General features: G+C 56.2%; 2 protein-coding genes across 3 annotated transcripts in view; one reads left to right on the top strand and one right to left on the bottom strand.

The window, feature by feature from the left end:
* The window catches only part of CCDC12 (coiled-coil domain containing 12), a 42,569-nt gene extending 27,810 nt beyond the window's left edge, over window positions 1–14,759 (bottom strand). The window contains exon 1 of the mRNA XM_086614828.1: window positions 14,568–14,759. Coding sequence (XP_086470954.1) covers window positions 14,568–14,759 — 192 coding nt within the window. The remainder of the gene's footprint in view (window positions 1–14,567) is intronic.
* Window positions 14,760–15,250: 491 nt separating this feature from the next.
* The window catches only part of NBEAL2 (neurobeachin like 2), a 30,114-nt gene continuing 18,409 nt past the window's right edge, over window positions 15,251–26,955 (top strand). The window contains exons 1-9 of one of the 2 annotated variants that reach the window (XM_086615041.1): window positions 15,251–15,301; window positions 16,103–16,105; window positions 21,527–21,615; window positions 21,837–22,007; window positions 23,065–23,146; window positions 23,250–23,371; window positions 23,491–23,573; window positions 26,066–26,148; window positions 26,655–26,940. In XM_086615041.1, coding sequence (XP_086471167.1) covers window positions 15,251–15,301; window positions 16,103–16,105; window positions 21,527–21,615; window positions 21,837–22,007; window positions 23,065–23,146; window positions 23,250–23,371; window positions 23,491–23,573; window positions 26,066–26,148; window positions 26,655–26,940 — 970 coding nt within the window. The remainder of the gene's footprint in view (window positions 15,302–16,102; window positions 16,106–21,526; window positions 21,616–21,836; window positions 22,008–23,064; window positions 23,147–23,249; window positions 23,372–23,490; window positions 23,574–26,065; window positions 26,149–26,654; window positions 26,941–26,955) is intronic. The other variant, XM_086615040.1, reaches the window with a different exon arrangement.

Here is a 26,955-nt window from a genome sequence, read left to right as displayed (position 1 = left end):
CCGGAACCTTCTCTTCTCCAGGCTGAACAGCCCCAACTCTCTCAGCCTGTCTTCATAGCAGAGGTGCTCCAGCCCTCGGATCATCTTCGTGGCCTCCTCTGGACTCGTTCCAGCATCTCCATGTCCTTCTTGTGCTGGGGACTCCAGAGCTGAACACAGTATTCCAGGTGGGGTCTCATGAGAGTTGAGTAGAGGGGCAGAATCACTTCCCTCGACCTGCTGGCCACCAAGATCTGAGATCACCTGACCTGAGATCACCAAGACCATCCCATCTTCATTAGTATTATAAATTATTTGATTGTAGGCTACGAGGGAGCTAAACTTTATGAGAAAATTCCTCCAACTGGGCAATAGCCAAAGTCTCTGCCCAGTGTTGGGACCGCCAAGTCCCAAACTGCTTCAGACTTGTTCTACGGCAGCACGGTGCAATATTCACTTTTGCAAAAAGCCTGAAACAGACAGAATAAAGTGCTCAAAAGCTGAGCTTCGCATTATTTTTTTCCAAAAAGCACCAAATACGAGTGGTCCTCAACAGTAGCATGTATCTATTTTTAATTAATTTTTTTTTTTTAGAGAGTCTGACAAGCTTTATGAATGTTTAGTTGTTCCTTCAGGCACCAAGTGAGATGCTGAAACACCTGCAGCATGCCAAAAATTCAGGCGACGGATCCAGCAGTGACTACAGCCCTGAGCAAACAGGACAGAATAAGTATCTGATGCGGAAAACAAAGTAGACCGCTAAGGGGAGAGAGGGCTCTTCAACAAGAGGTCAGCAAGAACCTCAGCTACTCATCTCCTCGAGAAGTTGCCTGGAGAAAGGTTGGATTCTCCAGCGTCGCAGCGGGAACTGCTGCAGGTACCTCCAGGGAAGAGCATCGTGGTCTGAACACTCAGAGGGGGATGTCTCCATACGGAGCGGGATGAGCTCAGCCGGACCAGCGGGATGAACATCAGCTCCAACGAGCACGTTTTCCCCGCAGTTGGGTCTCATTTCCACCACTCTGCAACAGCTCTAAGGCAGGAAGGAGAGTAACGTCGGTTTGCACCAGGAAAACAAGCCCTGCGCATTCCCTCAAAAAAAAGGCACGGGGAAAATATGGCTTTCACCGGTCTTGTCTCCAAATTCATCGCCACGGCCACAACGAACCAGAAATTACACGGGAAGGGAGAGAAGCTCCTCTTCCACCGTCATCGAAGTGTGCGATTGCACGAGGGAACGAGCACGCGGGGATTCCCAGAACCAAGCAGGGCCCGATTTAGCACTCAAATCGTGCGGAATAAAACGTTTTACCCATCCATCTGCCCTGTGAGCGTGCTGAGCCATCCCGACCGCGCGGCGTTGGATGCGTTTTGAAACGCGTTTTGATGCAGAGAGCACTTTCTGGAAAACCTCAGTCCCGAGTGCCTTTCAGATTCATTAAATCAGTTATCCCAGATGCCAGCTCCCTGTGTTGTTAGTCCAAATAATCCCATCACACTCCATTATTTAGACCCAGGCGCTGGCTGCCATGAGCTGAAAAATAAATATTTCTCGCCTAACTTCCCACTCTGTCAGTCCCAGCCTGGTGAGAAGTCTCCTTTTGGGTTGGCCTCGCTGGCACTGCCATCCCGCAGCCTTGTCCCTCCAAGGTGGCCATGCCAGGCGCCGCCCCACCGCATCCCCGTCCTCCATCCAGCCCCACCAGCTGCACCTTCCCATCGCCGGCGTTCACCTCGCCCCGTGGGAAACCACTTCAAGGACTCACCCTCCCACAAAAATCAAACCAAACCAACCAAACAAAAGGGGGGAAAAAGAAAAAAAATGAAGAATAAAAGCCAGTTTGCTTCCTGAACCAGTTCACAGCGGGGTCACAAACACATGCCAGCACAGGTAGCTAGCTACAAGGCAGGATGTGGCCGCAGGAGGATCCACACTCAGAGTTGTTAAACTCCAGCCTACAGCCGTGGTTTCACAGATGGACAAAAGCCAGCGCTTAAACAAAGGTCCTCCCCGTCCCTCCCGTTGGCAAGGTCTCCCTGTCAACCAGACCCGGGTATCAAAGCAGAGAGAAACCCAAACGTTTCCTTTTTCCTGCTGCTCCAGTTTTACCCCGATTCGGTTTGGTTTAACATTGGCTCACTGGAGGGAGGGAGGGCAGGAGGGAGGGCAGAGCGAGCAGCAGAAGTGGGACCCGCTTTCTTCCCCGGTAGCGTTGGCTTAACGTCCTGCACGGCAGCATCTCGAGAACTACAGATGAAGCAAAACACTCGGATTTATTCCAAGTGCAAGGTGCTGCACATGTGTCAGGGCAATCCCAAGCACAAGTCCAGGCTGGGCAGAGAAGAGATTGGGAGCAGCCCTGAGGAGAAGGACTTGGGGGTGGTGGTGGATGAGAAGCTCAACATGAGCCGGCACCGTGCGCTGGCAGCCCAGAAAGCCAACCGTGTCCTGGGCTGCACCCAGAGCAGCGTGGGCAGCAGGGCGAGGGAGGGGATTCTGCCCCTCTGCTCTGCTCTCGGGAGACCCCCCTGCAGTGCTGCCTTCAGCTCTGGGGTCCCCAACAACAGAAGGACATGGAGCTGCTGGAGCGGGTCCAGAGGAGGCCACGGAGATGATGGGAGGGCTGGAGCACCTCTGCTCTGGAGACAGGCTGGGAGAGTTGGGGCTGTTCAGCCTGGAGAAGAGAAGGCTCCGGGGAGACCTTCCAGCACCTTCCAGTACCTGAAGGGGCTACAGGAAAGCTGGAGAGGGGCTTTGGACAAGGGTCTGTAGTGACAGGACATGGGGTGATGGCTTTGAACTGAAAGAGGGGAGATTTCGACGGGATCTGAGGAAGAAATTCTTCTCTCTGAGGGTGGTGAGGCACTGGCACAGGTTGCCCAGAGAAGCTGTGGCTGCCCCATCCCTGGAAGTGTTCAAGGCCAGGTTGGATGGGGCTTTGGGCAACCTGGTGTAGTGGAGGGTGTCCCTGCCCCTGGCAGGGGGGCTGGATCTGGATGATCTTTGAGGTCCCTTCCAACTCAAACCATTCTATGATTCGAATTAACCCTCAAGCCCCATCACCCCAGGGATGCCTGAGCCCCATCACCCCAGACCCCTCGGGGTACACCAACGCAGCTCTGCAAAACCCTCTTGTCCCAAAGCCAACCACCTTCACGAGGCTGGCACTGTAGAGAAGCGCCTCGAGGAACATTTCCCAAGGTCAAACGACTGACCGCTCTCGGCCGCCCACCGCGCGGGGGTTTGCGCGTCGCTGGCGGAAGCGCAATCATTTTGGCTGCAGGCTCCCAGCTCCGGCCATTTGAGCACCGCTGCGATGGTTTAGTACTTTCCAAATAAAGCCTGGAGAGAAACGAAGCCTTTGTAGCCCTAAGAGTGCCGTCTATTCTCGCCGTAATAACTTTACAACGCTCCGTTTCCACAGCAACTGTTTTTCCCAACCGCTCGGGTACTTGGCTTTCAGGAACGCGAGGCTGCTCCGTGCCACTGGAATAAAAACGGAGCAGAAAACAGACATTTGAGCCAGGCTGCCGGGCCACACGCCGGCCTTCCGACAGAGAAACGGTTCGGTTGCTTCGGTCAGAGCCCACCGGTGTCTGCAGATGGACCTTCCCTTTGGGACAGGTGGGAAAACAGGCGGAAAGGCTCCTCATCCGTGGCCGCGGCAGGAAAACGCGGCGCGGAGCTACGCCGCAAAGGAAAAGAGCAACGCCGTGACCTTCCTCCCCCTCCTCCTCCCCCTCTTGCCAGCACGGGCCGGCGTGGAGGAGCGGGGAAGCGATCGGGCTGCAAAACGAAAGCAAACTTTAAACAAAAGGTTGGGCTGCAGCCAAAGGCGTATTTTTCCCCCGCAACGTGACGCAGGACACAGCCGCGGAAGCTTTGGTGCCGGCGCAGGGATGCGGAACAAAGGAGCAGGTAGGACACCATTCCTCCGGCACAAACGCAGCCGAAAGGTGGTACAGCCTCGGAGGGAAGGCTCCAGCTTTTTCACCTTTTCCAAGGCCAGGCTGGATGTGACTTTGGACAACCTGGTGTAGTGGAGGGTGTCCCTGCCCATGGCAGGGGAGTTGGAACTGGATGGTCTTTGAGGTCCCTTCCAACCCAAACTGTTCTGGGATTCCATATATACGCACTTATCTCACATGGACAACACTGAACCACTTGCCTACATTGAGCATTCCCACAGAATCCCACAGTGCAGCCATCTCCTTTACTCCCTCAGGAATTCAAACGCTACAGACAGAGGATGCTTATTAAGCCACTTCACTTTGTCGTACTGATTCCACGGTATTTCAAAGCAGAGATCCTGTTATTTGGTTTACTTCTTATTCTCTCCTATTATTTTTTTTTTTTTACACCTAGATACAACTAAGCATTTTTGGAGAGCTCTCCTTAAGCTGATCTGATGGACAACCTGAGCAGGTATCCACTTTTCCCCTCTTTCCAGTGCCACTAACACTCCCCTTGGCACACAACCCCCAGCAATCCCAAGCAACCTGGATTTGGACAGCAGGTCCAAATGATGAGGACGTAACCCGGGACCCAACGCCGGTTTCTCCCCAGCCCCAGGGGCACTCCTGTTGTTTACCTCCGTGCCTTGCTCCACACGGAGCCCTGGGAATAACCTGAAGCTGCCCCGTTTTCAGCCCAAAGCCACCTGCGTCCCAAGAGACACCAGGAATAACAGCAAAACCGAAAGGGAGAGCGGAGCAGCGTGCCCCGCCGTGCGTGCCGCACGAGCTCAGTCCGCATCAGCAGCAAAAAACGGGTGAAATCCAGATATTTTCAAATAAATTTTTTTATTTCAGCTTGGCCCTAACTTTTGGCAAATAACCTCCGGTCTTAGATGCTTCCATCATCTTCACCACCAGCCCGGATTACACCTTAGGGCGCTTGGCTGCCCTTCCCTGCCTCCCATCACGCTACTAAAGGTCACTTGATTTTTTTTTTTTTTTTTGCTTATTAACATCCTTTGTAGCTGTCCTAAATCCACTCAGGAATGCATTTGCTGCTTGGATCAGCTTTGGATCCCCGTTTCTGCACACGTTTGCAGCTTAAGGAGCATCTCTGAAAGTTCAAATATACACTGCTTTTCCCTGTCAGCATTTGTATTCCGAATTTCTTTCTTCCAGATGAAAATACTTTACCCTTGAAATGTTCATGCTTTACACTAGACCGTCTGAGGAGCGGGATGATTTGCATTTGTTGTGTTTATGGAACTAAGGGCATCAGGAAAATAAATGTCAAGCCCTAGTTTAACAAAAAAAAAAAAAAAAGGATGCTGTGAGTTGTCAAAGGAAATAGAATCAAGTCTGAACAAAGGAAAAACTTCTAAAAGCTTCAAAAATAGAATCTGAAAGGGAATCAAACACTTACACGGGAGGAAAAGCTTCCAACTGACCAGTAACTACACCGTTCTGGTCCAGCAAACATCTCCTTGAATTTAACCACAATTTACAAAGCCAAATTGCTCAGGACCACACTGATGTTGCCTTCCCAGTGATAACCATCAATGTATTTCCATCAATAAGAGATGCCAAGCGAAATTCCTGGAGGAACTGATGTAGGTTCAGGCCTGCTTTCCTATGGATTTGACTCCGGGGTTTAATAAAGTGAGAACTCCAAAGAAAATATTTTTCCCTGTTAAACTTCACAACAGATCTCCCAAATTGTTTCCTCGATAGCTGGTAACAGCTGAGCTCACACTGAATTTTTCAGTAAGGTGGTAAAAAACGAGTCTCCTTCTATATCCAACCTCTTTTCCCAAAGTTTTTAAGGGGCCTCGGAGCTACTGAGTGCCCACCCTCCATCACTCCAGCATGAAACCAGTCAACGCAGCCAGCAGCTAAGCAGGAGAGATGCAATCCCACCAGCCTTGTCTCCTTGGGAAAACAGAGGTTTTCCATTAAAAAACCCAAAAGCTACCCACAACAGGCAATTTAAATCACCTAAAGAACAAGCAGTTAGAGACAAGTTTATCCATTTGAAGGTTAAATGAGATTTCCCCGACGGAGAGCTTACACACTGCCCGTATCTCCTGTCCTACCACAACTCATCCCTCCGGCTCCGCGTTACCCGTTGGAGCTCCTACTCATTCGGCACAGCTGGGACTACGGAGCGGTGGATTAAAGGAGCCAAAGGTTTTAGCACTGTCTAGTTTGGGTTGAAAGGGAGCACTTAATCTTTTTTTTCTGGGTACAGATGAAAAGAGAAAAACTATGGAAAAACCCTCTGTCCATTACCATGGCGATGCAAAAGTCAGTCAAGATCAACGAGCATCAGGAAAATCAGATCTCAAAGTTTCTGCCGGTTTCTCCCAGGAAAGTTAACCCTCCGTTGACAAGATACGCTCCTGACAATGTTTATGATATCACAGTGGTTTCATACTAAAAAAGAAGGAAAACATCCGGCATGGTCTTTTCAAAGATTTTGCCTCCAAGAGTCAACTGCTGGATGACAGGGCTCAAACAGGACCAGCGCTGAGGATTCAAGGCCAGGTTGGATGAGGCTTGGAGCAACTCAGCATAGTGGAAGGTGTCCCTGCCCATGGCAGGGGGGTTGGAACTGGATGATCTTTGAGGTCCCTTCCAACCCAAACCAGTCTGGGATTTCTGGTCCTTAATATACCTGTATTGCACCACAAGAGTCTCTCCCTTCTATTTAATCAGTCCAACTTGCTTCACATACCCCCACGGGTCAAAAATCATCCCAAAACCCCAGAATCACAGAATCCTAGAATGGTTTGGGTTGGGAAGGGACCTCAAAGATCATCCAGTTCCAACTCCCCTGCCATGGGCAGGGACACCTTCCACTAGAACAAGTTGCTCAAACCCTCATCCAATCTGGCCTTGAACACTTCCAGGGATGGGGCATCTACAACTTCTCTGGGCAACCTGTTCCAGTACCTCACCACCCTCAGAGGGAAGAATTTCTTCCTTAGATGCCATCGAAACCTCCCCTCTTCCAGTTTAAAGCCATTGCCCCGTGTCCTGTCACTATATACCCTTGTCAAAAGTCCCTCTCCAGCTTTCTTTAGGTCCCCTTCAGACACTGGAAGACTGCTATAAGGAAAGGGAAAGGGCAAAGGTGGGTCCAAAGCTCCTCTCGACGCTTAAATTGCATTCAGCGTACGGCAGCCTGACCCAACATGCCATAAACCTCCCTGCTCACGGTTTCACGAAGCCGAATTTGGGAGGTTCCCTCTGAACACCTTCCTCTCCCTTGTTGTCCAAACGAACCCCGCAGCACCGCAGCCCCGTCGAGCCGCCAGCAGCCACGAAGTATTTCCTCTCCTTTCAACAGCAGCCACACACCAGATTAGTTCAACAGCTGGATCAAAGGAGCAGACTCGGGTTACGAGCAGCATCTGAGCTGACAGTTCCTCTACTCAGATATCTGTTGCTAAAAATAAGGAGCTGTGGGAAAAGTACTTAGCTCCCTGCAAGAAAGATAACGTACTACTTCTTTATTTCACTACTTCTTTGCTTCTCTGGTGCTATTCATAGGAAAAGCCTATCAAATCCTTTGCTAAATATATATACATGTATTTCTAACTAAAATTAAATTCCTCCCTGAGCCAAAAGCATCCGTGGATGACACACAAACTACAGTGGGATACCTAAACCGACCCCCTCTTCCACCCTTTCTTCCCAGCACACTTTTCCTTATCACAGATGGATCCCCAAATCAGCTTCCCTTTCACAGAGACCTCAGGATTTTTAAGATGCAAGCTCCAATCTACAAGGTGCTTCCAGACACACGGCAGGACATGCCTGCTGGGAGAACTGGCACCACGTGGCAATTCCAACGGGGTTCCAAGGGCGGTAAACCTCGGAGCACGCGGCACTCGAGCAAAGGCTTCGTCTAACTCCAAACGGGGCAGACGAGAAGGCAACAAAGAATCGCTTTCAAGGGCAACCTGCAGACAAGCACTTCATAAATACGAATTAATTATCAACAGTTAATGATTAACTTGCTCAGCAGAAAGCCGAGGTGATGGAAATACGGTTTCTTGTGTTTTAAGCAGAGGACTTGCACCAAAATCCAAGTTTCCAGATAGGCAAGGATAACAGCTTCCTCTAGGCCACCAGCGGTCCTCAACAGAGCCATCTCGTGACTTCTTATCCAGCTCAGGATTTGCTTTTTGCTCCAAACACCATTTAGGACGGAACAAAGCTCCCCAAAAACTTCAGTTCGATCCACAGCACGTAGCTTTACAGCCGAGGCGGTGCAAGTGCTTTCAGTTTCCATGCTGTTGCACTCCTCTTTTAATCTGGAAACTGCAAAGTGCTATCCAAACTCAGCCCATAAGGTCTCCATCCTGAAAATATCAGTCGTTTTTGCATATCTCACTGCTGGGCAAGCTGCTCCAGCTTGCTCCAGTAAGCACTTGCAGGACCTCGGTGCGTGCAAACATGGAGTCACCTCCGGCCAGGTAGGGTTAAACAGATTCAGGAGACCTTGCCCTCCCGTTTGCTTCGAAACACGCAGGTAGGTAAGAGTCAGGAACAGTAAAACCAAAGCCACGGAACACAACTGTGCTAAGCTAAAGCTTAAATTGAGCAAAAGTTTTTCTTCAGCTAAAAAAAAAAAAAAACCAAACCACAAACAGAACGTTTTAATCTGATTTTCAGCCATTAGGCACAAAAAAAAAAGATATAGCAGATAATCGGGGCTTTACCGCACGATACTGCAAGGATGAAGCCTCGGTGGCATCATTAGCATCGGGCTACGGACCAGTTCGACCCTCGCGCACCAGTTCAGCTCGACCCTCGCGCACCAGTTCAGCTCGACCCTCATGAAGCTTTTACTGCCCATACTCGGTCACTGCAAAAAGGCAATCCTTAGAAAGAATCCCATTTTCCGAATGCCTGCCTTTAGGAGAGGGCTGCAAACACACGGTACGGAGTATTTCGGAAAGGGCTCTTCCCGCTTTCCCCCGCTGCGGGATCTCCGGAGCGGGAACCGTTTGCTCCTTCAAACAAAACCAACAAGATGCTGAAACTCGTGCGGATTTTTTTCTCTCGCCCTTCGCAAGGCTCCCTGCAAAAACGTGGTGGGGTTTTCCGGTGAAAACGGGTGAAAACAGGAGCGAAGCGGCGGGTACGTGAGCGACCGGCTGCAGAAAGACTTTTTTAAATGGCCGAAGTTGGCGGAAAACGTGCACGGCCCCGTCAAAGGGCACGGTGCTTCCGCGTGCCTTGCCTCTTCTCCCACCCAGCAGAAAACTCACCTTCGAGGCTGCTCCCACCACCTGTTTACTTGGCTCTCCAGTGGCTTCTAGGTAACAAGATACTGGGGCAGGGGATTCCAGATTCACTTATCCCAGAATCACAGAATGGGTTGGAAGGGACCTCAAAGATCACCCAGTTCCAACCCCCCTGCCATGGCCAGGGACACTCTCCACTACACCAGGTTGCCCAAAGCCCCATCCAACCTGGCCTTGAACACTTCCAGGGATGGGGCAGCCACAGCTTCTCTGGGCAACCTGTGCCAGTGCCTCACCACCCTCAGAGGGAAAAATTTCTCCCTCAGATCCCATCGAAATCTCCCCTCTTCCAGTTCAAAGCCATCACCCCATGTCCTGTCACTACACACCCTCGTCCAAAGCCCCTCTCCAGCTTTCTTGTAGCCCCTTTAGGTACTGGGAGGTGCTGGAAGTTCTCCCGGAGCCTTCTCTTCTCCAGGCTGAACAGCCCCAACTCTCCCAGCCTGTCTCCATGGCAGAGGTGCTCCAGCCCTCCCATCATCTCTGTGGCCTCCTCTGGCCCCGCTCCAGCAGCTCCATGTTCTTCTGATGTTGGGGACCCCGGAGCTAAATGCAGCACTGCAGAGGGGTCTCAGGAGAGCAGAGGAGCATTTGCATCAGTCTGAGATTTATTTTGGGGTACAAAACAGGGAGAAACAACCTTTCAATTCGCAGGACTCCCAGAAACAGTCAACACTCGTCCAAAGCAAAGAAAGGTTCTGCTCCCCATCCTGGCTGAGCCTGCTTGGACCACACTCAGCCTGAGGAAGGAAAAACTGTCTCCAAGAATAACCTGATGCCTCAGTTGCTCGGAACCACCAAGCCTGAGCGGGTCAGACTGAGAAGATGGCATCGGGGTATTTCAGGTACTCACTGCCAACTCCAAGGCAGGCAGCCACGACAGAGCAGGCTGGGCACCAACTCTCAGGGCTTGTAAGCTCAGGAAGCAACTGGCTCCGAGACATTTTGGTCGGATTTTTTTCAGGGCAGAGTGGAAAAAAAGGAGAGAGGAAAACTTGCAAACCAAGATTACAGCTACACCATGCAAAACGACATCTTTTTTTTTTTTTTTTGGCCAGAACAGGAAGTAATATTGAACACACCACCGAGTCAGAGTCCTCAATTTGATTGTTTGCTACTGAAGGACAATTTTATCTAAATTCAGGAGGGAAATGGCCTCTCTGATACCATACCACGACATCACAAGCTCTGCTCATGCCAAGGCCATCCATTGGGGTTAGGAATCCAAATACCAAAGGGTATTTGTGTGAGCAAGCAGTGACTGGCATTTCCCAAACATAAATCATGCCCAGAACTCAAACACAAACACACATTTATGGAGTAAAACCCCCTTTGCTGTCGATCAATAAAAAGCAGTGCAACAGGTCAGGTAAGCCCGGCAGAAAGCACAGGATCATCCATTGAGGGGTTTTTGTGTGTTTGGGAATTACTTTGCTTGTTTTCCCACCGGCTGGGAAAAGATGAGCATCACCTTCCCGTGAAAATTGAGCGCATGGTGCAATTTGAGGAGAAGTCCTGAATTGAAGGAGGCTCCACGTCGGGTCGTAAGTGGAGAGGGACTTTTTGCAAGGGCTTGTAGTGACAGGACACGGGGCAATGGCTTTGAACTGAAAGAGGGGAGATTTCGATGGGATCTGAGGGAGAAATTCTTCCCTCTGAGGGTGGTGAGGCACTGGCACAGGTTGCCCAGAGAAGCTGTGGCTGCCCCATCCCTGGCAGTGTTCCAGGCCAGGTTGGATGGGGCTTTGGGCAACCTGGTGTAGTGGAGCATGTCCCTGCCCATGGCAGGGGGGTTGGAACTGGATGATCTTTGAGGTCCCTTCCCACCCAAACCAGTCTGGGATTCTGTGATAAATTCAGAGCCTGATGTAAAGCAACGCAGAGGGTGGGGTGAAATAATTCTGGCTACGGACACACAGGGAACGGGCTCAGCTGCTGGGGAAAGGTCTTGGTTGAGACTGACAGGACTGGAAAAAGTAGACAAGTTTTGACGGCTGAAGACAGGTTCATGTGACCAAAGTGAGAATATGGGGGGGAAAAAAAAAAAAAAACACAGGAAATAGCGTGAGAGTGCTGCAAGCCCACGAGTGCCCCACATCCTGAGCCAGGCACACAGTCCTGGATCCCCTCTCGGCAAAAGGGCATCCCAGCACTCAGGGAGGTACCAGAAAAGTCACTGAGATGATTCAGAGAGATTTTTATACACAGCTTCCCAGAGCACAGCCTGAATCCACAAGGGAGACAGAGCATGCTATAAAATCATAAACATGGAGACAGAATGATTATTCCGTGTGAGGGAGCACCCAAGGCAACTTTCCTTGATCCAAAGGAAGTGGTTTGGTCATTAAACAGTGGAACTCTGTCTCAGGAGTGGATGTAAAAGCCAAGAATAAAAATGGATTCAGAAAGTCTTGAACAGACTCACCAGGACAGGTCTACCAGGAGCCATCACGGGCTACCGGGCATCACCTGCGAAGGTACAGTGTGCCAGTGCCACGTGCGAGATACTCCTCGTGGAAAAGGAGTAGGAATGTGGCTGCCCCATCCCTGGCAGTGTTCCAGGCCAGGTTGGATGGGGCTTTGGGCAACCTGGTGTAGTGGAGGGTGTCCCTGCCCATGGCAGGGGGGTTGGAACTGGATGATCTCTGAGGTCCCTTCCAACTCAAACCGTTCTGGGATTCTGTGATAAGAACAGTTTGAGTCCTCGCAGAGAAGCCAGAAAATCTCACCCCAAAATTCAAAACACCACAGCAATAAAGCAGGTAAGAACAACGCCCCGTGCGCTGACCACAACCACCCTGTCTCGCTCCGTCTAAACTTGCCAGTCGGGGCAGGAAAGAAAGGAAGGGGCTTTTCTGTTGGAATGAGCTTTGCTTTTCCACAGTTTTTCTTCTTTAAGGCTGGGCACGGGGCTGGGTCCCACTTTGCCCTTTCGGAAAGCTCAGCTCTCCGACAACAACGAACGTCTCAAGGCAAGAGGCACAGCGGAACGTGCTTGTCCTGCCCACGAAAGTCACGGCTCCTGGTAACAACCCTGAGAGAAGGTCCCTCAGTGGAGGGATAGGACATCTTCCCACGTTACTGGACCGTGCTAACCCGGCTCAACAAACCCAGGATGACGTGGCAGAAGGGCGGCAGAGCTGGCACCACCTTCCCAGCCCAAAAGAGGAGAATTAGGCAATGTCAGGACGTGCCAAGACAGGCTGGAGCGCAGCCGCCTTCCTCAGTAGGCTCTGCCGAGGTATTAATTAATTACCAAGTTTCCCAAGTTTACTCCATCCTTCTTTCCTCCCCAGTAAAATAAAAAAAAAAAGAAAAGAAAAATCTCTATCGTAATATCCCGAGCTCAGCGTTTGCAGGGGTAACAAGGACAGCCAGGCAAAATAACTGGAATTTTTCAGCTGAGGATTCAACCCATCACAAAACTTTCCAGCTAAACTCCTCCGGAACCAACCGCGGATATTTCGCTGCCGGCAGCGCCTCGTACCCCATGAGATTTACACCGACCACCAGGAATTCCTCCGAGGTGGAGCCAGGAGCCTGCCACACCACCCGAGAGGAAAATCCCAATTTACGGACCTGCTTGGCACTGGTTTTGGGCGGACAACTGGTTGCCCAGTATCCTCGAGCCTGTGCTAAAGGAACCGGGTCCCAACGTCTCCATGGAAGGGAAGTTTAAGGCCCGGGAAGTGCCGGAGAAACACAATGTGTGATTAATCAGCCCCAGGGCGAAGCTCTGGTGCCATCCTCGCTGCCAAAGCCAGGCTGCAGCCTGGATTTCGGGCGCGCTGCAAACCCAGCCAGCTGGGGAGATAACATGGAAAAACCAGGAGGCTTAATGAGCCGAGGGGGGCTTGGCAAAGGCCGGGGCAGGACGGCGAAGGCTGAGCAGAGAAGCAAGAGAAGGCCCAAGGCCAGAGAGGCCACCGGGTCCTACGGAGCCAGCGCAGACCCCGCAGACGGGACCAGAGACCCAGCACCATCACCAGGGCATCGCCCAAATCCCAACTCTCTCCTCCTGTGCTTTCACCCTTCTTATCCCATGTCCCCTCGTCCATAGTGGGTGACCCCCTCTGCCCCACTGCTCTCTGCTTTTCCTCTCTTCCGCCCCACAGCCCCCTCCCCATTGCTTCCCCATACCCATCCTTCCCCTGTCCACCCCGCCATCCTTCCCCCTTGCCCTCCATAACCCCCAGTGCCCCCTAACCTGAACCCCTCGCTGTGCCCAGCCCCAGATCCCTCAGCCTTCCCCACAAGCACCCCCGAACCGCCCCCTCACCCTTCCTGCCATCTTCCTACTCTCAGGTCCTCCTGTCCCTCTCAGCCCCCTCAAACTCTCCCTTTACCCCCTACTCTGCCCCAGATCCTTCCCTAACTCCAGGACCCCACTTCTAACCTCAGCATCTGGGTCTCACCCTCTGCTTTCCCCTGCCCTCCTGGATAGCCCCTACCCCACACTCCTGCCCCCAAGCCTCTCCTAACCTTGCCCCTATCCACAGCCTCCCAATATCCCCAGCCCCCTCCCAACATCCCTGGCTCCCCCATCTCTCCTACACCTGTAACTTCTCCTCCAGGTCCTCTGTCCCTCGTATCCCCAGTAACTGCAGACCCACCCAAGCCCCTCTGACCCCTCTCACCATCCCCAGGCCCACGCCACGCTCTGTGTCCCCTCCCAAACCCTCAAACTCACCACAGACCCTCTGCTCCCCACATCCCCAGGCCCACTTCAGACCCTCCCCACATCCCCAGGCCCACCCCAGACCATCCTCACATCCCCAAAACCCCAGACCCACCTCAGATTCTCTTTCCCCTATATCTCCAGGCCCACCCCAGATCCTCTGTGTCTCCCCAAAACCCCAAACCCACCTCATAACCTCTGCCCCCTACATCCCCAGGCCCACCCCAGACCCTCTGTGCCCCCTCAACACCCTCAGGCCCACCCCAGACCCTCTACTCCCCTCCCCAAAACCCCAAGCCCACCTCAGACTCTCTGCCCCCTACATCCCCAGGCCCAACCCAGACCCTCTGTGCCCCTCCAAAACCCCAAACCCACCTCAGACGCTCTGTGCCCACCCTCAGGCCCACCTCAGACCCTCTACCCCCCTCCCCAGGCCCATCCCAGACCCTCTCCCCCTCCCCAAAACCCCAGACCCACCTCAGACCCTCTGCCCCCTACATCCCCAGGCCCACCCCAGACCCCTCTGTGCCCCCCCCAACACCCTCAGACCCACCTCAGACCCTCTACCCCCCTCTCCAGGCCCACCCCAGCCCCTCACACCCCTCTGCCGCCCACCCCAGCCCCCTCACCCCGCCGACCTGAAGCGTGCGCTGCCGCAGGGCCCGCAGCCTCTCCCGCCGCCGCCGCGCCTCCTCCTCCAGCCTCCCCAAGGCCGAACCTTCCACCGCCTCCTCCAGCCCCACTCCGCCGCCGGGCGCCGCCATCTTCCTCCCGCTCTCCCCGGCGCTCCGTACAGCGCCACTGCGCATGCGGGAGCAGGTGCAACGCATCGAGCGCCGAGCGCAGCGATCGGCGAACCGCGGCGGGGGGCGAAATCGGGGGGGGGGGGGGGGGCGGCGATGAACAGGGAGCGGGGGAGGACACCTAAAAAATTTAAAAAATAAAAATTAGGTTTAATAAAAGGTCAAATAGCCTCAAATCTTCCTCCTCCGCCCGGCCAAGCTTATTCCCCCGCCCTCCCAGGGCGCGCAAGGCTCAGCTGATTTAATTGGGGGGGCGATAATTATTTGGGGGGGGGGCGTTTACCTTCCCCACCCCCCCTTTTGCCTTCCCCCCCCGCCTGGGGGGGGGAAGGCAAAAGGGGGAGTGGGAAGGGATACCCCACCCCCAGCAGCAGGTACCCGGTACCGGGGGGGGGGGCCCTGTCACCGCCCCCCCCGCCCCGTACCTGGGGGAGGGCCCGGTGATGGGGGGGGGGGCGGGGCGGAGCTGCCCGCCGTGCCGTGCCGTGCCGTGCCGTACCGAGCCGTGCCGGCCCGGCATGGCTTCCCGGGAGCGGCTCTACGAGCTTTGGATGCTTTACTTCGCCAAGGTGAGATCGGCACCGGAGACCCGCCCCCCCCGCGGGAAAAAAGCAGGGGGGGGGGGTCAGCACCCCTTTACCCCCCGCTGTCTGCATCCCCCCCGTCCTGGGGGGGGGTAGCTCTGAGCCCTGCCTGCACCCCCCTGCCTGCACCCTTCTCCCTGCACCCCCCTGCCTGCAAGGTGGGGGGGGGGGGCGTCGCGTTCCCCTCCCCGCCCCGCACCCCATTACTACAACCCGAGACCCCCACCTTGTGCCAGCCTCTTGGGGGGCACCGCATCCCACCCCCCGGCACCCCGCTGCCGCATCCTGGGGTCCGCGACCGCCCCCCCCCCACACACCCCGTGCGACCCTCTCGGGGCGGGGGGGGGGGCGCCGCGACCCCCCCCCTGCACCCTTCTGCCATATCCCGGGGGTCCACGACCCCCCCCCCCCCCCCCTCCATTCTCCCCCCCTCCTCGAGAGGCACCGCACCCCGAAGTCCGCGACACCCCCCGTGTTCCCACCCTGGGGGGCACCCCGACCCCACCGCCGCACCCCGAGGTCCGCGACCCCCCCCCCCCTCCTCCGTGCGACCCCCCCGGGGGGAACCGCGTCCCCCCCCCGGACCCCCCCGCTCCATCCCGCCACCCCTTTGGGGGGCACCGCATCCCCCGGGACCCCCCCGCCGCACCCCGCGCCCCCCTTCCCGCCTCTCCCGGGGGGACGGGGGGGTCCACCTCCCCCTTACACCCCTCCAGGAAGGTTGGGGGGGTCCGTGTGTCGTGTGTGTGTGTGTCCCCCCCGCGTTCCTGCGCCCCCGCCCGGCAGCAGGTGCGGCCGCGGTGACATTGGAGCAGCGTCGGGAGCGACTTGGGGGGGGGTGGAGGGGGGTCCTGCCTCGGGAGGGAGGGGTCCAGCTCGGGGGGGACCCCCCTGCCCCCCCCCTCGGCACCACCACCTCCCCCCTGCGTCGTATTTCGCAGCTCCCATGGGCGGGGGGGGCGGGAGAGAGGCGGGATTTGGGGTGCCCAGCCGGGTTTTTGGGGTGAAGGGGGGGGGTTCTACCCCAACCCCCCCGCTGTGTCCCCGGGGGGGGGTGGGGGACCCCAGTCCTAACTGGGAACGGGGACCCTCATAGTGTTTGGCACCTTATCCGGCCCCGTGATGTCCCCTGGGACCCCCCAGCTCTTCTGCACCCCAAAATGAGACCACCCCCCCCCCGCCATTTTGCTCAGGGATGGCAAAGGGGTTGAAGCGTTTTCGGGGTCCCCACGGCCACGGGTGCTGCCACCCCCCCAGTGGCCCGTGCTGGCCCCGATGCCAGAGAAAACCCCAAAAATTGTTCAATTATGGAAGCAGGTGCCAAGATGTGGCGCTGGGTTGAGGGGGGCCCGGCGCTGCCGGCACCGCGGTTGGCGTTGGGGTTGGCATTGGGGTTACCCATCACCAGGGTTGGGGATGCTACGGGATGCCAGGGAGAACCAGTTTTGGGGGGACGCGTCCCCAGGGGGCTTGTAGACATCGTATGGGATATGTGCCATGTCGTGGTGTCTGTGGTCATATGGGGCACATGCCATGCTGTGGTGGTGGCCATGGTCGCATGGGACACGTGCCATGCCGTGGTGTCCATGGTTGTATGGGATGTGCCATGCCGTGGTGTCCGTGGTCATATGGGGCATGTGCCATGCCATGGTGTCCCTGGTCATATGGGGCATGTGCCGTGCTGTGCCGTGGTGTCCATGGTCGTATGGGATGTGCCATGCCATGGTGTCCCCGGTCATATGGGGCACGTGCTGTGCCGTGGTGTCCATGGCCGTATGGGGCATGTGCCGTGCCATGGTGTCCCTGGTCATATGGGACATGTGCCATGCTGTGCTGTGGTGTCCCTGGTTGTATGGGGGACATGCCATGCCATGGCGGTGTCTGTGATTGTATGGGGCATGTGCCATGCCATGGTGTCAGTGGTTGTTTAGGACATGTACCATGCCGTGGAGGTGTCTGTGGTTGTAGGGGGACATGTGCCATGCCGTGGTGTCCCTGGTTGTATGGGGGACGTGCCATGCCATGGTGGTGTCCATGGTTGTATGGGGACACATGCCATGCCGTGGTGTCCATGGTCATACGGGTCATGTGCCATGCCATGGTGGTGTCTGTGGTTGTAGGGGGACATGTGCCATGCCGTGGTGTCCCTGGTCGTATGGGGAACATGCCATGCCATGGTGGTGTTCATGGTCATATGGCACATGTGCCATGCTGTGGAGGTGTCTGTGGTTGTATGGGGACACATGCCATACCGTGGTGTCCATGGTCATATGGCATATGTGCCATGCCATGGTGGTGTCCGTGGTTGTATGGGACGTATGCCATGCCATATGAGATCCGTGCCATGTCATGGAGATGCCTGTGGTTATGTGGGACATGTGCCATGCCGTGGAGGTGTCCATGGTCATATGGGACATGCCATGCTGTTGGGTGTACGTGCTCATACAGGGGACACATGCAATGCCATCGGGGTGCCAGTGGTCACATGGGGACACGTGCCATGCCATCAGGTGTGCCTGGCCATACGAGGACAGGCGCCACGCCATCAGGTGTGCGGGGTGGTACAGGGACACGTGCCACACCATGGGGTGCTCGCAGTGGCACAGGAACAGGTGCCGTGTCATCAGGTGTCCGTGGTCACACGGGGGACACGGGCCATGCCATCGGGTGTGCGTGGTCGTCCGGGGACACATGCCACGCTGTCGGGCTGTGCCCATTCACCGGGCCACACTGGCCACCCCGTGCCACCTCTGAGAGGCACCAGGGCCGAGGTGGGACCTCGATGTCACCTCCCCAGCCAGGTCACGCTGCAAAACCCTGGTGGCCTTCACCGCGGTGCCATCCCCGAGCACTGGCGAGGCCAAAGCTGCCGGGACGCGTCCCCGGCCCACGTCAACCTTTTACCATCCCGCTGCCGGATCCGTTCGGAGGCTTGAACCCGGGCTGGCGGGCGATGCCACCGGCCTGAGCGTCACCTCCGTGGCAGTGTCCCCCGTCACCGTGCCCCTCCCCGGCGCGCCAGGAGCGGCTGCGTTATCTCTCGTGGCTTTAAAATAGGGCAGAGCTTACGTCACCGTGCCACCGGCGCTGGCAGGGGACAGGGATGTCCCCACGGGGTGGCCGTGCCGTGGCACGGATGGTGCTGGCCATGTCGTCCCATGCCAGCCAGGGCGGCTGCTGGGGTGGCAGGTGGGGTCCCACCGCCGAGACCCCTGGTGTCACCCCGCATGACTCAACGGCAGGGAGGTGCCAACCAGGCGGCTTTGCCACGGTCACTTTTGGGAGGGTTCCGGAGCTGTCGGCGGTGCCAGTGAGGGATGGAGGTGCCGGCACGACGTTCCCAAGCGGCACCGCGCCAGCCGAGCCCAGAAGCCGCCCAACAGGCTCTGCCAGCTGGCAACCGGCTGGGACGGGCAGCGGCGGGGGCGGCCGCCGGCACCAGTCCGGCAAACACCGCGCCGGGATGGGATACCAGCTCCGGGTGGGTGCCAGGGCCGATGTTGGGTGGGGAGGAGGGGCGCTGAGCCCTGGCAAACTCAACACCCCCCAACTTCGGTTGCACCGATGGAAGGGGAGTGATGGCCGGATTTGGTTTTCGGCACGATCCGGTTATCCGCGGTGTTCGGAACCAAGCGGGTCACGGAGCTTCGTGCCCATCATCCTGCCACCATCCCATCGCCACCGCCGTCACCTCGACCTCATCATCCTCAGCGCATCCCGGAGCTGCCCGGGTGGGCACCCAGGGGAGCCACCACCACCACCACCACCACCCCGCCACCCCCGGTGCCGAGTAGCCGCGCGCGGCGGGAGGAAGCGCCGTTGGGGCGGCGGGTGACTTGGCATTTCCTGGCGCTCCGGCGTTGGGGTTTTTGCACAAGAGCAAAACGAGGCGGCGGCGAGAAACGGGGCGGGGGGGAACGTAAAATAACAACACCACGTGGCCCCCCCACTGCCCCCCCCCCCCCCCCACCCCATCCTGGCCCGGCTCTGCCCGGTGGCGCCGGCGCGGTTCACCGGGCGCCAGGGTCATGGATGGCCACGGTCACCCCACCGGGCAGGTAACGGGGGGGTCTGGGTGGGGGGGTACATTAGGGACACCCCCCCCCCCACCTCCTGGTGCACCCTACCGGATGCTGGTGCGGTTGAGCGGGAGCTGGTGGTGAACTGGGGGGGGGAAGGTTTTTTTTTGGGGAAATGGGTGATGTGGGGGAGGTGGCAGCTCAGGGTGGGGGGGGGTGAGGTCCTCTCGGGGTCCCCTGGGGTGCCTGGGGCCCCCCCCGTGCCTCCTGGGAGTTGGGAGGGGGGTGGGTTCCCATGGGGAGCGAGATGTTCCCGGGGGGGATGGTCCCCGTGTGGGCTGGGGACACCCCAGGGTGCTGCAGGAGGGAGCTCGGGGACGTGGGGGACCCCAAGGTGCCACTTCGGGGTGCTCAGGGACCTGGGTCACCCCAGGGTGCTGCGTTGGGGTGCTGAGGGATGTGGGTGACCCCATGGTCCTGCATCAGGTTGCTCAGGGACACAGGGCACCCCAAGGGGCTGCACTGGGGGGCTCAGGGACGGGGGTGACCCCCCCAAGGTGCTGTCTTGGAGTGCTGGGGGACCTGGGTGACCCCAGGGTGCTGCATGGGGGTGCTCAGGGACGTGGTCACCCCGAGGTGCAGCACTGGGGTGCTGGGGGACCTGGGTCACCCCAGGGTGCTGCATTAAGGGTGCTCAGGGCTGTGGGTGACCCCAAGGTGCAGCATTGGGGTGCTCAGGGATGTGGTCACCTCAAGGTCCTGCACTGGGATGCTGGGAGATCTGGATCACCCCAGGGTGCTGCATTAGGGTGTGTGGGGACACGGGTCACCCCAGGGTCCTGCACTGGGGGTGCATAGGGACTTAAGCCACCCCAGGGTGCCGCATTAGGGTGCTGAGGGCTGTGGGTGACCCCAAGGTGCTGTCTTGGGGTGCTGGGGGACCTGGGTCACCCCATGGTCCTGCATGGAGGTGCTCAGGGAAATGGGTCACCCCAAGGGGCTGCACTGGGGGGTTCAGGAATGTGGGTGACCCCAAGGTGCAGCATTGGGGTGCTGGGGGACCTGGGTGACCCCAGGGTGCTGCACGGGGGTGCTCAGGGACATGGATGATGCCAAGGTGCAGCATTGGGGTGCTCAGGGACGTGGTCACCCCAAGGTGCAGCAAGGTGTGCAGGGACGCGGGTCACCCCAGGGTGCCGCATTAGGGTGCCGAGGGCTGTGGGTGACCCCCAGGTGCGGTATTGGGGTGCTGGGGGACCTGGGTCACCCCAGGGTTCTGCATTGGGTGCTGTGCGACCCGTGTCACCCCGCGGTCCCGCTCCGGGTGCGGGGGCCACGGGTGACCCCGGGGTGCGGAGCGGGCGCCGGACGCAGCGGCGAGTCACCGTTACCCAACCGCCGGGCTGGGGGCGGGGCCAGCGCCCAGCGCTGCCTGCTGATTGGCTGGCGGCTGCCGGCAGGGGCTGCGGCCCTGGGTGCTGATTGGTCAGCAGCTCAGCAGGTTGTGCAGCGCTGGATGCTGATTGGTCAGTGTCTCTGCAGGTTGTGCTGTGCTGCATGCTGATTGGTCAGTGGCTCCACAGGTTGTACTGCTCTGGTTGCTGATTGGTCAGTGACTCCACAGGTTGTACTGCTCTGGTTGTTGATTGGTCAACAGCTCCACAGGTTGTGCTGTTCTGGTTGCTGATTGGTCAGTGGCTCCACAGGTTTTGCTGCTCTGGTTGCTGATTGGTCAGTGGCTCCACAGGTTTTGCTGCTCTGGTTGCTGATTGGTCAGTGGCTCCACAGGTTGTACTGCTCTGGTTGCTGATTGGTCAGCGGCTCTACAGGTTGTTCTGCTCTGGTTGCTGATTGGTCAGTGTCTCTACAGGTTGTACTGCTCTGGTTGCTGATTGGCCAGCACTTCCACAGGTTGCTTTGCTCTTGGTGCTGATTGGCCAGCAGCCCCCCAGCTCCCACTTCTCTGATTGCCCATTGGCCGCCGCTCTCCCGGAGGTGGGCTCACACCCCGCTGCCAACTGACCAGCGCCCCCTGGAGGCCGGGAGGAGCTTGACCACTCCGGCTGCTGATTGGCCGATCCCTCCGGGGCGGTGGTCAGCGGGGGGCCCTGATTGGCCGATCCCTCCGGGGCGGTGGTCAGCGGGGGGCCCTGATTGGCCGGCGGCTCCAGCCCCGCCCTTGCCCTTGCAGAAGGACCTGTGCTACCTGCAGCAGTGGCTGGAAGCCTTCGTCATGAACTTCGAGAAGGTCATCGCCCTCCCCTCCATGGAGCCCCGGCGGTGAGCAGCACCCTGGGCGCCGCGGCGGCACCACGGCTCCATCCAGGAGTTGGGTGGCCGGGAACCATCCGGGTGGGAGCTCGGAGGGGATCGGGGCGGGGGGTTGGTGGTGGGGATGGGGGTCCTGGTGGGAAAGATGGGGGTCCTGGGGCGGGGGGGGGGGGATGGGGGTTCTGGGGGGGGTGGGTGCCATCCGGCCAGCCCCGTTCTCGCCGCCGCAGGCCGGAGGAGCCGGCGTCGGCGTCGGAGATCCCGGTGCTGCCGCGGGAGGTGCTGCAGGTGCTGAGCCAGCGGCTGGGGCAGTGCGTGGGGCAGGTGCCGCGGGAAGAGCCCGGGGGGGCCGGCCTGGGGCAGGCCCTGCTGCTCCTCAAGTTCTTCATCATCATCTGCAGGTGGGTGATCGCCCCCCCCACATCCCCCCCACCCCACTTTTTTTTTTTGAGGGGGCGCTCAGCCTCCCTCTGTCCCACCACCCATGGGGTGCAGGATGAAGCCCAAGTGCAGCCCAGCTCTGCCCATGGGTGCTGGGGGTGGGGAACCATTAAGGGGACACCCCCCCGCCCAATCTCTGGGTTGTGTGCCCCCTCCCAAGGCTTTGCTGAAGGGACCACACCTGGTCCCAAATTATGGCGGTGCCTTCCTGGGTGGGCGTCCCCCCCACTCTGCACCCTGGTCAAGCACATCACACACCCCCCTCAACACATCCCCCCCAAACACATCATCCCTTCCCAAAACACATCACCCCCCCAAAAACACATTCCCCCACAAAAAGAAATCACCCCCCCTCCAAAACACAATCACCCCCTCTCCAAAAGACATCACCCCTCCAAAAGAAACACATTACACCCCCCAAAACACATCACCCCCTCCCCAAAACACATCACCCCCCTCCCCAAAACACATCACCCCCTCCCCCAAACACATCACACCCCCCGAAAAAGCACATCACCCCCAAAAAACCACATCACACACCCTCAAAAAACATATCCCCCAAAAAAAACCCACATCCCCCTCAATAAAACACATCCCTCTCAATAAAACACATCCCCCCCAAAAAAAAAATCACACCTCCACAAAACACATCACTCCCCCTAAAAACATCACCCCCCCAAAACACATAACCCCCCCAAAACACATCCCCCCATGTGCATCGCGTCACCCCGAAACACCTACTTCACCCTAATGCATTGATACCCCCCATGCATTAACACCCCCCCATGCATTAACCCCCCCAATGCAATACCCCCCCATGCATTAATGCCCCCCCATGCATTAACCCCCCCCAATGCAATACCCCCCCATGCATTAATGCCCCCCCCATGCATTAACCCCCCCCATGCATTAATGCCCCCCCCCATGCATTAATGCCCCCCCCCATGCATTAACCCCCCCAGTGCAATAACCCCCCCAACACCTTACATTACCCCCCTCAAACCCACCCCCCCACAGGAACCTGGAGAACATCCAAGCGGACCAAACCCCTGGCTTCATCCCGGAGGTGCTGAAGCTGCTGCGGGTCTGTGCCAGGCAGGTGGGTCCGGGGGGTACCCCCACCCCAAACTGGGGGCAGGATTTGATATTTATTTTTTTTTGGGGGGGGGGATGTTTGGTTTAACCCCCCCTTTTTCCCGCAGCTGAAGGGGCCGGGGGCGGCCGCGGGCAGCGGGGCGCAGGCTGCCAGCGTGATGCTCTACGCCCTGCACCTCTGCGAGTGCCTCTTCGACCCCTACCGTACCTGGCGCCGGCAGCTCAGCGGGTGAGTCTGGGGGGACCCCCCACCCACTGCACCCCCAAAAACACCCCCCTACCCACTGCCCCCCAAAAACACCCCCCCCCACCCTCAACTCCCCCCCCGCTTCACCCCTTTCCTTCCAGGGAAGTCGTCAGTGCCAAGGAGAGGAGTAAATACAAGTTTGCTCCGGCCCCGCTGCCCCCCGAGTTCGGCGCCTTCTTCCAAGGTAAACTGGGGAGGGGGGCGGTGGGGGGGGGGCAGTATGGGATCCATAGGTGGCTGGGGGTGAGTGGGGCATGGTGGGGTGGGGACGGGATCCAGGAGGGTGTGTAGGATTCGTTGGGGGTACAGTGTATTAGGGGTGGGTGGCTGGTGCCAAGGGCAAATACAGGAGCCTATAGGTGCTCCTGCTTATCCTATACCTGCCCCCTACAAATATAGGAGTCTATAGGTGCCCCTGGTTATCCTATTCCTGCCCCCTACAAATATAGGAGCCTATAGGTGCCCCTGGTTATCCTATACCTGCCTCCTGCAAATATAGGAGCCTATAGGTGCCCTTGGCTATCCTGTACCTGCCCCCTGCAAATATAGGAGCCTATAGGTGCCCTTGGCTATCCTGTACCTGCCCCCTGCAAATACAGGAGCCTATAGGTGCCCCTGGTTATCCTATACCTGTCTCCTGCAAATATAGGAGCCTATAGGTGCCCTTGGCTATCCTGTACCTGCCCCCTGCAAATATAGGAGCCTATAGGTGCCCTTGGCTATCCTGTACCTGCCCCCTGCAAATACAGGAGCCCATAGGTGCCCCTGGTTATCCTATACCTGCCCCCTGCAAATATAGGAGCCTATGGGTGCCCCTGGTTATCCTGTACCTGCCCCTACAAATACAGGAGCCTATGGGTGCCCCTGGTTATCCTGTACCTGCCCCTACAAATACAGGAGCCTATGGGTGCCCCTGGTTATCCTGTACCTGCCCCTACAAATACAGGAGCCTATAGGTGCCCCTGGTTATCCTATACCTGCCCTCTGCAAATATAGGAGCCTATACCTGCCCCAGGATCAGTATTGATGGAAGGACAAATATAGGATCCTATACCTGTCCCTGTAAATATAGGAGCCTATATCTGCCCCAGGACATCCTCTACCCCCCCTGCAAATATAGGAGCCTATACTTGCCCCAGGATCAATATATGATTCAAGGGCACATATAGGATCCTATACCTGCCCCAGCACCGCTATAGGATTCAAAGGCAAATATAGGAGCCTATAGCTGCCCCAGGGTCAGTATTGTTTCGGGGACAAATATAGGACCCTATACCTGCCCCTGGGACCCCGTACGTGCCCGTATGGGCACGTACGGGGTCCCAGGGGCAGGTATAGGGTCCTAAAGCAATGATTACATCCTGCACGACGCAGGCAGCCTGTAAAAATCGATGAAAAGGGGATTTTTTTTCCGGGGAAGTCCCTCCCCCCCAAAAAAAACCCACTCCAAGGCGAAAAAAAATCACCGAAAACTCCCAACGAACCCAACTGCCTGTAAATCCCCAAAGTGACCCCTGATTTTGAGAAAAAAAAAAAAAAATTTTTGAGAAAAAAAGATATTTTTGGACCAAAACCTCCCCCGTTTTTGAGGAAACTCCCCGCATTTTTGCGCAAAACCCCTCATTTTTTAACAACCCCACCCCTATTTTTGAACAAAGTGCGTTTTTGAGCAAAACTCCTATTTTTGAGGAAAAAAAACCACATTTTTGAACAAACCCCCCCATTTTTGAGCAAAACCCCCATTTTTGAGCAAACACCCCCATTTTTTGAACAAAAACCTCCTATTTTTGAACAAAAAAAGCCCTATTTTTGAGCAAACCCCTTCATTTTTGAACAAAAACCTACTTTTGAACAAAAACCTCCAATTTTTGAACAAAACACCCCCATTTTTGAGCAAATACCCCCATTTTTGAGCAAAAAAACTCCTATTTTTGAACAGAAAAGCTATATTTTTGAGCAAATCGCTTCACTTTGGAACAAAATCTCCTACTTTTGAACAAAAATCTCCCGTTTTTGAACAAAAACCCCTTTATTTTTGAACAAACCCCTTTATTTTTGAACAAAACCCCCTATTTTTTCTCAAAAACCCTGTTTTTGAGAAAAAAAAAAAAACTCATTTTTGAGCAAACACCCCCATTTTTGAACAAAAACCTCCTATTTTGGAACAAAAACCTCCTGGTTTTGAACAAAACCCCCTATTTTGGAAACAAAACCCCCTATTTTGGAAAAAAAAAAAATTGAGCAAGCCCCCCATTTTTGAACAAAAGACCCCATTTTTGAACAACCCTCCCCTATTTTTGAGGGAAAAAAAAGTATTTTTGAACAAAAAATACTATTTTTGATCAAAGCCCCTCTTTTTTAACCAAAGAAAAACCCTGATTTTGAGGAAAGAAAGAAAACAACAAACGTTTTTGAGAAAAAAAAACCGACTTCTGAGCAAAAAACCCATTTTTTAACATTTTTTTAAAGACCCAAAATACCTCCCCTGGTGCAACCAGAGCTGCCAAAAAATTTGAGCATCCTCATCCTCCGTCATGAACAGGGTCCGGCGCCAATGTGAGCTGGTTTTTGGGGTAAATTCAGGTTGAAAAGGGATTTTTTTCTTCGTTTTTTTAATTTCTTTTTTTTCCTGCTTCCTCCCCAAATAAATCTTGCCCTCCTCATCCTCGCAGAGAGTTTCCCAAGCCGGAGAGCAACTTCCCGAAACACTCCAGCTCCGTCTTCTCCATCTTTTTGGAGCCATCATCTCCGGATCTAAGGTAGCGTTGGGAAGAGGATGGGGGAAAGACTTGACGTCATCATCCGAGCGATAAACCCCAAAATTTTATTTATTCAAGGCTGGAATGAAACTGTTTAGTTTTCAAAATGAAAATTTAAAAATCCCAGCCCTAAATTCAGGGGGTTTTACCTTAAAAAAAAAAAAAAAAAAAAAAGGAAAAGAATTGAAATTAAAGAGGAAACGGAGCGGAAGCTGCTGGTTCATCACCGATTCGGCTCCGCGGCGGCGGATGAGAACTTCTCCGCGGAATAAATTTGAGCAGAATTAGGTTTTAACGACCCCAATGCTTAAAAATCAGCGTTTAATTAAAAACTCCAAAATTTGGCTTTGAATTCATTCGCCTGCCCTCCGGCAGCGAGACGGGTGAAACCCGCGGCGCCGGAGACGGCCGATTCGGCAGCAAGAACTCAAAAAAGGATTTTATATCGCGATAGGCGACGTAAAAACCCTTTTTTTTTTCCCCAAACTTTGATGTCGTGGTGACAGCCCAACGCGCTGCGGGCCATCACGCCGGCGGCGCTGGAGGTGCTGCTGGGGGTGTTGCGGCGCGGAGGTGGGGGACCCCCCCCGCTGCCCGGCTTGTTGGAGTCGGCGTTACGCGGCGTGGTGGCCGTGGTCCACGTCTTGCACGGCAGCAGTCCCGGCGCCGGCCCCGTGCCGTTGCGTGTCCTCCTGGATGGTTACTTCAGGGTGCTCAATTCGGACCTCCCCGTGGCTTCCTTGGCGCCGGAGGCGGCCGGTGACCTCATCGCTCTACGTGTGCTCATGCTGGGTAGGTGGTGGGGGA

Source organism: Tauraco erythrolophus, chromosome 7, assembly GCF_009769465.1.
Source record: "Tauraco erythrolophus isolate bTauEry1 chromosome 7, bTauEry1.pri, whole genome shotgun sequence".
In the NCBI taxonomy this organism is placed as follows: Eukaryota; Metazoa; Chordata; class Aves; order Musophagiformes; family Musophagidae; genus Tauraco; species Tauraco erythrolophus.
This window is presented reverse-complemented; position numbering and strand designations above follow the sequence as displayed.